The following is a 10,718-nucleotide window of genomic DNA, read 5'->3' as shown; positions in this document are numbered from 1 at the left end:
AGGCAACCATTCCGCCATTTTTACCGAGGCAGAAATCGGAGCATTAAACGTCAATTTTCTCCTCCTCCTCTTCTTCTTCTTCTTCTTCCTCCTACTCCTCCTCTTTCTCTTCAATGCATTTTGCCGCCGTTTTTACCAGAGCGAATATATAGAAAGCGCCCCTCACGAGTCGCAATGCATTGTAGGTACCGTGGCAAAACCGCCGCCATTTTTACCGAGGTAAAAATACCTTATAATCCCCTCACGTGCCGCGATGCATTCTGGGTACCGAGGCACAAGTTCCCCCTCTTACCGAGGCGGAAGTTAATCTGTTTACCCTTAAGCGGTCGCGGTGCATTGTGGGTACCGAGGCACAAATCCTCTCCTTACCGAGGCGGAAGTGATTTCGTTCACTCAGAAATTCCGCGGAGCATTGTGGGTACCGAGGCAAAAACTGTAGCCATTTTTAACGAGGCAAAACCCCATGAGAGCCGCTTATTGCGCAATGCATTGTGGGTTCCGAGGCACTAATCCTCTCCTTACCGAGGCGGAAGTGCTTTCGTTCCACCGGAAGTCATCGCGGTGCATTGTGGGCCGGCGATGGCGGCTATGAGGGCGGTGTATTTGCTCCGTTCCGCCGCTCCCCGCGGCCGCTGCCGGGGCCGAACCTACGTCGGGTTCACGGTGGATCCGCGGCGGCGCCTCCGGCAGCACAACGGCGGCAGGAGCCGAGGGGGAGCGCGGAAAACCAGCGGGAGAGGGCCCTGGTGGGGGAACCTGAGGGGTTAATGGGGAATTTCAGGGGTTAAATGGGATTTAAATGGGATTTTAGGGGGGTTAATGGGATTAAAAGGGGGTTTAAAATGGGGTTTAGTGGGGTTCGAGGGGGATTTTGGGGGTTTAATAGGATTAAAAGGTGGTTTCAGGGAGTTTATAAGGGGATTTCAAGGGGTTTAAGGAGGATTTAAAGGGGATTTTTGGGGGGTTTAATAGGATTTAAAGGGGATTTCAAGGGGTTTAAGGAGGATTTAAAGGGGATTTTTGGGGGGTTTAATTGGATTAAAAAGGGGATTTAGGGGGTTCAAGGGGGATTTATGGGGTTTAATTGGATTAAAAGGGGGTTTTAGGGGGTTTAAGAGGGATTAAAAGGGGATTTGGGGGGTAAAAGTTATTTTAAATGGGATTAAAAATGGGATTTAGGGGGTTTTAAGGGGCTTTTGGGGGGTTTAAAGAAACTAAAATGGGATTTTGGGGGAGTTTAATGGGATTTAGGGGAATATTGGGGGATTTTGGGATGATTCAATGGGTTAAAAGGGGACTTGGGGGGGTTAAATGGCATTTAAATGGGATTTTAGGGGGTAAAATGGGAATTTGGGGGATTTAATGGGATTTAAAAGGGATTTGGGGGAGTTTAAATGGATTAAAATGGGATTTTTGGGGGTTTCAAAGGATTTTGGGGTGGATTTTGGGGATTTTAGAAGTTTTAAGACACTAAAAAGGGATTTTGGGGAGTTTGAAGGGGTTTTGGTGGGTTTAAGGACAATTTCAAGAGTTTCTAATGAAATTAAAATAATCCTAATAATTCCTAAAATTAATTTCTGTAATTTATTTTCAATTTTTAACGAATTTTGAGACATTTAAACCCGTTTTTCTCCAACCAAAGGGAAATGGAAGTTTTCGTCCACGGCTTCCCCTCCGACGTCGCCGCCCTCAGGGTGAGCCACGCCCACTTTTAAGCCCCGCCCACCTCATTAACTATTCAAACTCCCATTTTCACTTAAGCCCCGCCCACCTCATTTAAATACATGCTCTTTCATTTAAGCCCCTCCCACCTTTAACCCCACATTTTGAGCCACGCCCACCTCATTAAATATTCAAACTCCTCCTCTTTTCTTTAAGCCCCGCCCACTTTCTAATCCTCATACATTTAAACTCCACCCCCATCATTATACCCCAATTAATTCTCTTCTCCATTAATTTAATGTAATTTAATTTAATTATCAGGTGGTAAATGATGATTTCCAAACAATAAATACTAATTAATCACTAATTAAAAGCCACCTGATTTACAATAAGTACTAATTACATTAGCATTAATTAACTCTAATCTACTTGCCTTTATTCATAATCAATCCTTTAACTAATAAATATAATTATCACCCTTGAAAAATAACAGGTATTAATTAAAAATTGACACCTATTATGTGCTAATTAGTGATTATTAGCCACTAATTAGCACCATTTTGGCAATAATTACGCTAATAGCATCCATTAGACTCATATAATAATTATAACTGAGTAATTAATATATAATATCATCAATTAGAAAAATAATCAATAATCCAGCTGCTAGTTAACATTTATTAATTAACATTTATTAATTGTTAATTGACGCCCATTAAATGCTGATTAGAGGTTGCTAATGCCTAATTACATCAAGTCATCACTAATTAACACCTATTAGTCCTTTATTAAAATTACAATTAATAGCTATAATTAGCACTCCAAATCTCTAATTAACACCAATTAATTCAAATCTCCTTTAAGCCCCTCCCACTTTTAAAATCTCTGCCATTTAAACCCCTCCCACCTCATTATTTCCAATTAAACTCCTCCCCCATGTATTTAAATGCTATTTACTTAAGCCCCGCCCCTTTTTTTCCAGTTCGAGTGGGCGTGGCAACACCCAAACTCCTCCCGCTGCCTCTTGGCCCCGCCCACTCGCCGCCCTCGGGAGCAGCAAATCAGCTTTGCCCTCCGCCTCTTGCCCCGCCTCCTTTTGGCCCCGCCCTGGTCCCGCCTCCCATTGAGGATCCGCTGGCTCCGCCCACCTCGCCCCACCTTGGAATTGGCTCCGCCCCCTCACGTGGTTGAGGAGGAAGGGGCGGGGCTGCCACGCCTTAAAAGGAAAAAGGGGCGGAGCCAAGAGGTGGTGGAAGAGAATTGGGGGTGTGGCTTGTGTGGGGAGGTAAGGGGCGTGGCTTAAGGGGGTGGGAACAAAATTGGGCGGGGTTTAAAGTGGGTGGGGCTTAAATGGGAGGAGTTTATTACTGTGAAGCTAAAAGGGGAGGAGCTAAAGTTGCTTTAATTTTGTGGGTGGGGCTTAAGATGGGTGTGGCATAACAGGGGGTGGAGTTTAGAGGGTTTTAATGAGGTGGGTAGGGCATAAGGGGGCGTGGCTTAAATTGAGGAGTGTAAAGAGGGTGGAGCATAAACAAAGTGTTAAAAGTGGGAGGGGCCTAAGGTGGGTGTGGCCTAATGGGAGTGGCCTGAAGTAGGCAAAGCTTAAAATGGGTGGGGCTGAACTAGGTATAATAAAAAGTGGGAGGAGCCTAAAGCTTTTTATGGTAAAAGGAGGTGTGGCTTAAAAGGACAGGGATATAAGGGGCGTGGCTTAAGGTATTTAAATTTTTTTGCATGGCATAAATGGGGTGTGGCAATCAGAGGAATTAAAGTTTAAATTAGGGGAAATTTTTGCTTAAAAAATGTAAATTTATGCAAATTTTAATTTGTGGGCATGGCCTAAAAACGTGTGGGCGGAGCTCCACGAATCCTTAATTAATATCTGTGATTTTAAATCAATTAAACCTTTAAAAATCTAAATTTATGCAAGTTTTTGCTTCTTGAGCAGCAATTTCAGAGTTTTGATGTTTTAGGCACAGGCCACGCCCCTTTTGCGCTGTCCCCGCCCCCTGTGCAAGATGGCCGCCCATCCCTCGTGCCTGGCCCGGCTCTTCCTGGCCCCGGAGCCGCTGCAGCTCCTGCCAGTGGGAGGAGCCTGTCCCAGGTAAAAAAAAAAGGGTGTGGCTAGGGTTTGGGGGCGGGGCTTAATGTTTGGAATCTTTTACCTTATAAGGGAAGGGTTCAAGATGGCTGCTGGTGGGGGTGGGGCTTGTTCTAAACCCTTTTTTCCCTATAAGGAAAATTTTCAAGATGGCTGCTAGGGGGTGGAGCTTGTTCTAAACTCTTTTTTTCCTTATAAGGAAAAATTCCAAGATGGCTGCTAGGGGGCGGAGCTTGTTTCTAAGAGAATTTTTCGTTATAAGGAAAGGATTCAAAATGGCTGCCAGTGGGCGGGGCTTGTTTCTAATAAAGCTTTTCCTTATAAGGAAATGTTTCAAAAAAGTTGCCAGGGGGCGGGGCTTCTTAAAAGTTCCTTTCCCATTAAAGGAAAGTCTCCAAAATGGCTGTCAAGGGGAGGAGCTTGTTGCTAGGGGGCGGGGCTTGTTGCTAAGGCCTTATTCCCTTATGAGGAAAGGCTCTGAGTAATTGTTAAGGGGCGGGGCTTGCATATAAGGGGTGGAGCTTGTTAATAAATCTCCTTTTCCTTAAAAGGAAAAGCTCTAAAATGGCTGCCAGGGGGTGGAGCCTATTTTTAAAGAAATATTTTCTTTATTAAAAAACTGTTTAAGTGGTTGCTAAGGGGCGGTGCTTGTTGCTATGGGAGCATTTTCCTTATAAGGAAAGGTTCCAAAATGGCTGCCAGATGGAGGACCCTGTTGCTAGGGGGCGGGGCATGTCGCTAAGGACTCTTTACCTTATAAGGAAAGGCACTAAATGGTTGCTAAGGGGCGGGGCTTGTTGCTATGAAGCTCTTGTGGGTGGAGCCTGTTGCTAAGGGAGTGTTTCTCTTATAAGGTAATTGTTTCAATAGTTGCCAAGGGGCGGGGTTTGTTACTATGGGAGCATTTTCCTTATAAGGAAACTGTTCAGTGGTTGCTAAGGGGCGGCGCTTGTTGCTAGGGGTGCATTTTCCTTATAAGTAAACTTTAGTGGTTGCTAAGGGGCGGAGCTTGTTGCTAGGGGACGATCTTCCTTGCAAGGAAAGGTTTAAAATGGTTGCTAAGGGGCGGGGTTTGTTGCTAGGGGACTATTTTCCTTATAAGGAAATTTGATATGGGCGGAGCTTGTCCTCACTCTGACTCCACCCCCAGGTGCCACACCCACCTTCTATGGGGAGATCTGATTCGTCGCTGCCGGGGAGAGGCGGAGCCTGAAGAGGAATGGGTGGAGCCTGATGATGTCATCATCCCAAGCTCCGCCCCTACATGAAGCCAAACCCACAATGAGTTTTTAACATTTTTAATTTATTTATTCGCAATAAATTTTTAAATAATAAAATTATTTTGTTTCTTATTATTTTGGGGGTGTGGCTTTGTTGGGCCACACCCCTATAATGTCATTTACTTTTGCCCCTCCCCCTTTTGGCGGCCATTTTGAGAGATGGAATTCACTTTTTTTACCCTTTTTTTTAAACTTCTTTTCCTGTTTCCTTTGTTTTTTCCAAATTTTTTTCTCCATTTTATTTTTTGGGGTCCTTCAAACTGTCCTAAAAATTTTCAGTATTTTTCCTCAAATTTTATAGCTTTTTTATTAATTTTGACAAAAAAAAAATCCACATTTCCCCTCAAAATTCCCGATTTTTACCTTTCAAAAGCCCAAATTACCCCCAATAATACTTTGAATGTGCCAAAAAAATTTCCCAGTTTTTCCCCTAAGAATTCCTAATTTTTCCCCTTAAAAATTCCAAATTTTACTTAGAAAACTCCTTATTAATTCTCAAAAAAAATCCCAAATTTTCAATTTAAAAAAACCCTCTTCTTACCCATATAAAACACAAAATTTTCTCCCCAAAAATCCCCAGTTTTCCCCCATAAAAATCCCAATTTTTTTACTAAAAAATCCCCAACTTTTTTTTCCTGAAACCCTTATTTTTCCCTATGAAAATACCTTTTATTTCCCCCCAAGAAATCCCAATTTTCCCGCCTAAAAGTTCCCATGTTTTACCCTTAAAAGTCCCAATTACCTGCCAAAAAATCCAATTTTCCCCATTACAAAAATAATTTTTTTTTCCTTTTTTCCCCCCATTAAATCCCATTCTTACCCCCCAAAAATCCCATTCCCTACCCCAACCACAATTCCAAGCCACTCTTTTCAAATTTTGGGTCATTTTTCCTGAATTTTGGCTCGTTTTACCCAAAATTCACTTTTTTTTGGTCTCCTTGCAGGCCACCACGTAGCGCTGGGCCACGTTCAGGGGCGGGGAGTAACCGTCGGCGTAGGAGGTGTCCTCGAAAAGCACCGAATAATCGTCCTGGGGCTGCGAAATTTGGGGAAAAATTTGAGATTTTTGGTAAAAATTACAAATTAGAAAGAAGCCACGCCCCCAAATTACCCCCTTATAGGGTAACTTGTCCATAGCAACAAGCCACGCCCCCTGGCAACCCCTCAGGGGGCACAGACTCATTATTGCCTTATATGGCAATCTCACCCTAGCAACAAGCCCCGCCCCTTAGCAACCAAGCTCCCTCAGCCCCCTTTAGGCGGCCATTTTGAATTTGATTTTTAACCTAAAATCTTCATTTTTGGGGGGATTTTTGGGGCGATTTCGGGGGATTTTGGGTCAAACTCACGCGCTGGGGCGGGGCGTGGATGAGGGCCCGGTAGAAGCAGGTGGTTTGGGGGTACAGGGCTACCTCAACATTTCCCTTATATGGTAACACCACCCTAGCAACAAGCCACACCCCTTAGCAACCCCTCATAGGGCACTACCTCAGCATTTCCCTTATATGGCAACATTACCCTAGCAACAAGCCACACCCCTTAGCAACCCCTCATGAAACAAGGCTTTCGTATTTCCCATATATGGGAACACCTCCCTAGCAACAAGCCACACCCCTTAGCAACCCCTCTGAAACTTTCTTATATGGCAACACCACCCTAGCAACAAGCCCCGCCCCTTAGCAACCCCTCATAAAATGCCTTTGTATTTCCCATATATGGCAATGCCACCCTAGCAACAAGCCCCGCCCCTTAGCAACCAAGCTCCCTCAGCCCCCTCTCGGCGGCCATTTTGATTTTGATTTTTATCCTAAAATCTTTAATTTTTTGGGGATTTTTGGGGCGATTTCGGGGGATTTTGGGTCAAACTCACGCGCTGGGGCGGGGCGTGGATGAGGGCCCGGTAGAAGCAGGTGGTTTGGGGGTACAGGGCTACCTCAACATTTCCCTTATATGGTAACACCACCCTAGCAACAAGCCACGCCCCCTACAAACCCCTCATAGACATTACCTCAACATTTCTTTTATATGGCAATACCACCCTAGCAACAAGCCACGCCCCTTAGCAACCCCTCATGAAACATGGCTTTCGTATTTCGCATATATGGTAACACCTCCCTAGCAACAAGCCACACCCCTTAGCAACCACCCTGCATTTCCCTTATATGGTAACACCACCCTAGCAACAAGCCGCGCCCCTTAGCAACCCCTCATAGACATTACCTCAACATTTCCCTTATATGGTAACACCACCCTAGCAACAAGCCACACCCCGTAGCAACGCCTCATGAAACAAGGCTTTCGTATTTCCCATATATGGTAACACCTCCCTTAGCAACAAGCCACACCCCTTAGCAACCCCTCACAGGGCACTCTTTAAACATTTTCCTTATATGGCAACACTGCCCTAGCAACAAGCCCCACCCCTTAGCAACCCCTCTGCATTTCCCTTATATGGTAACACCACCCTAGTAACAAACCACGCCCCTTAGCAACCAAGCTCCCTCAGCGCCCTCTCAGCGGCCATTTTGAATTTGATTTTTAACCTAAAATCTTCATTTTTTTGGGGATTTTTGGGGCGATTTCGGGGGATTTTGGGTCAAACTCACGCGCTGGGGCGGGGCGTGGATGAGGGCCCGGTAGAAGCAGGTGGTTTGGGGGTACAGGGCTACCTCAACATTTCCCTTATATGGTAACACCACCCTAGCAACAAGCCACACCCCTTAGCAACCCCTCATAGGGCACTACCTCAGCATTTCCCTTATATGGCAACATTACCTTAGCAACAAGCCACACCTCTTAGCAATCCCTCATGAAGCAAGGCTTTGGCATTTCCCTTATATGGTAACACCACCCTAGCAACAAGCCACACCCCTTAGCAACCCCTTAAATGGCAACTCTGCCCTAACAACAAGCCACGCCCCTTAGCAACCCCTCATAAAACAATGCTTTAGTATTTCCCATATGTGGTAACACCACCCTAGCAACAAGCCACACCCCTTAGCAACCCCTCTGCATTTACCTTATATGGCACTACCTCCCTAGCAACAAGCCACGCCCCTTAGCAACCCCTCTGCATTTCCCCTATATGGCAACACCACCCTAGCAACACGCCCCGCCCCTTAGCAACCAAGCTCCCTCAGCGCCCTCTCGGCGGCCATTTTGATTTTGATTTTTATCCTAAAATCTTCATTTTTGGGGGGATTTTTGGGGCGATTTCGGGGGATTTTGGGTCAAACTCACGCGCTGGGGCGGGGCGTGGATGAGGGCCCGGTAGAAGCAGGTGGTTTGGGGGTACAGGGCTACATCAACATTTCCCTTCTATGGTAACACCACCCTAGCAACAAGCCACACCCCTTAGCAACCCCTCATAAAATGCCCTCATATTTCCCATATATGGTAATGCCACCCTAGCAACAAGCCCCGCCCCTTAGCAACCAAGCTCCCTCAGCCCCCTCTCAGTGGCCATTTTGAATTTGATTTTTAACCTAAAATTTTCATTTTTTTGGGGATTTTTGGGGCGATTTCGGGGGATTTTGGGTCAAACTCACGCGCTGGGGCGGGGCGTGGATGAGGGCCCGGTAGAAGCAGGTGGTTTGGGGGTACAGGGCTACCTCAACATTTCCCTTCTATGGTAACACCACCCTAGCAACAAGCCGCACCCCTTAGCAACCCCTTAAATGGCAACTCTGCCCTAGCAACAAGCCACACCCCTTAGCAACCCCTCATAGACATTACCTCAACACTTCCCTTATATGGCAATACCACCCTAGCAACAAGCCACGCCCCTTAGCAACCCCTCATAATACAAGGCTTTCGTATTTCCCATATATGGTAACACCTCTCCAGCAACAAGCCACACCCCTTAGCAACCCCTCTGCAATTTCCTTATATGGCAACACTGCCCTAGCAACAAGCCACGCCCCTTAGCAACCCAGCTCCCTCAGCGCCCGCTGGGCGGCCATTTTGATTTTGATTTTTAACTTAAAATTTTCATTTTTTGGGGGATTTTTGGGGCGATTTCGGGGGATTTTGGGTCCAACTCACGCGCTGGGGCGGGGCGTGGATGAGGACCCGGTAGAAGCAGGTGGTTTGGGGGTACAGGGCTACCTCAACATTTCCCTTATATGATAACACCGCCCTAGCAACAAGCCACGCCCCTTAGCAACCCATCATAGGGCACTACCTCAGCATTTCCCTTATATGGCAACATTACCCTAGCAACAAGCCACACCCCTTAGCAACCCCTCATGAAACAAGGCTTTCGTATTTCCCATCTATGGCAATACCTGCCTTAGCAACAAGCCACACCCCTTAGCAACCCCTCTGCATTTCCCTTATATGGTAACACCACCCTAGCAACAAGACACGCCCCTTAGCAACCCCTCATGAAACAAGGCTTTCGTATTTCCCATATATGGTAACACCTCCCTAGCAACAAGCCACGCCCCTTAGCAACCCCTCACAAAACGCCTTTGTATTTCCCATATATGGTAATGCCACCCTAGCAACAAGCCACACCCCTTAGCAACCCAGCTCCCACAGCACCCTCTCGGCGGCCATTTTGAATTTGATTTTTATCCTAAAATTTTCATTTTTTTGGGGATTTTTGGGGCGATTTCGGGGGATTTTGGGTCAAACTCACGCGCTGGGGCGGGGCGTGGATGAGGGCCCGGTAGAAGCAGGTGGTTTGGGGGTACAGGGCTACCTCAACATTTCCCTTATATGGTAACACCACCCTAGCAACAAGCCACACCCCTTAGCAACCCATCATAGGGCACTACCTCAGCAATTCCCTTATATGGCAACATTACCCTAGCAACAAGCCACACCCCTTAGCAACCCCTCATGAAACAAGGCTTTAGTATTTCCCATATATGGTAAGACCTCCCTTAGCAACAAGCCACACCCCTTAGCAACCCCTCACAGGCCAGACTCATTATTACCTTATATGGCAATCTCACCCTAGCAACAAGCCCCGCCCCTTAGCAACCAAGCTCCCTCAGCACCCTCTCGGCGGCCATTTTGAATTTGATTTTTAACCTAAAATTTTCATTTTTTTGGGGATTTTTGGGGCGATTTTGGCCAATTTTGGGTCAAACTCACGCGCTGGGGCGGGGCGTGGATGAGGGCCCGGTAGAAGCAGGTGGTTTGGGGGTACAGAGCTACCGCAACATTTCCCTTATATGGTAAGACCACCCTAGCAACAAGCCACACCCCTTAGCAACCCCTCATGAAGCAAGGCTTTCGTAATTCCCATATATGGTAACATCTCCCTTAGCAACAAGCCACGCCCCTTAGCAACACCTCTGCATTTCCCTAATATGGTAACACCACCCTAGCGACAAGCTCCGCCCCTTAGCAACCCCTCATAAAACAATGCTTTAGTATATCCCATATATGGTAATACCACCCTAGCAACAAGCCACACCCCTTAGCAACCCCTTAAATGGCAACACTGCCCTAGCAACAAGCCACACCCCTTAGCAACCCCTCATAGGGCACTACCTCAGCATTTCCCTCATATGGCAACATTACCCTAGCAACAAGCCACGCTCCTTAGCAATGCCTCATGAAACAAGGCTTTCATATTTCCCATATATGGTGACACCTCCCTAGCAACAAGCCCCGCCCCATAGCAACCCCTCATAAAACAATGCTTTAGTGTTTCCCATATA

General features: G+C 46.4%; 2 protein-coding genes across 5 annotated transcripts in view; one reads left to right on the top strand and one right to left on the bottom strand.

Annotated features, from left to right (window-relative positions):
• The first annotated feature begins 537 nt into the window (after positions 1-537).
• SLX1A (SLX1 homolog A, structure-specific endonuclease subunit) lies at positions 538-5,167 on the top strand. 2 transcript variants are annotated; one of them, XM_074558003.1, is made up of 5 exons: positions 538-746; positions 1,643-1,694; positions 2,645-2,947; positions 3,636-3,766; positions 4,914-5,167. In XM_074558003.1, exons 1-5 carry the CDS (start codon positions 580-582, stop codon positions 5,029-5,031), a joined length of 771 nt encoding a protein of 256 aa, XP_074414104.1. In that variant the 5' UTR covers positions 538-579; the 3' UTR covers positions 5,032-5,167. The 2 variants fall into 2 exon arrangements, with proteins under 2 accessions (XP_074414104.1, XP_074414105.1); XM_074558004.1 differs by lacking the exon at positions 2,645-2,947.
• A 520-nt stretch (positions 5,168-5,687) lies between these two features.
• SGF29 (SAGA complex associated factor 29) overlaps positions 5,688-10,718 on the bottom strand; it is a 36,002-nt gene continuing 30,971 nt past the window's right edge. For all 3 annotated transcript variants that reach the window (XM_074558000.1, XM_074558002.1, XM_074558001.1), the window contains one exon: positions 5,688-6,079. In XM_074558000.1, coding sequence (XP_074414101.1) covers positions 5,963-6,079 — 117 coding nt within the window. In that variant the 3' untranslated portion in view covers positions 5,688-5,962. The remainder of the gene's footprint in view (positions 6,080-10,718) is intronic.

The sequence above is a fragment of the Zonotrichia albicollis genome, chromosome 24 (assembly GCF_047830755.1).
Source record: "Zonotrichia albicollis isolate bZonAlb1 chromosome 24, bZonAlb1.hap1, whole genome shotgun sequence".
Taxonomy (NCBI): Eukaryota; Metazoa; Chordata; class Aves; order Passeriformes; family Passerellidae; genus Zonotrichia; species Zonotrichia albicollis.
Note: the sequence above shows the minus strand (reverse complement) of the source record. Positions and strands in the feature narration are given on the sequence as shown.

Bases quoted from the DNA above. Each gene is read 5' to 3' on its own strand.
- SLX1A (XM_074558003.1), top strand. From the start codon at position 580: ATGGCGGCTATGAGGGCGGTGTATTTGCTCCGTTCCGCCGCTCCCCGC. The intron at 1,695-2,644 runs GTGAGCCACGCC...CTTTTTTTCCAG, and splicing joins CCGACGTCGCCGCCCTCAGG to TTCGAGTGGGCGTGGCAACA. The intron at 2,948-3,635 runs GTAAGGGGCGTG...TTGATGTTTTAG, and splicing joins GGTGTGGCTTGTGTGGGGAG to GCACAGGCCACGCCCCTTTT.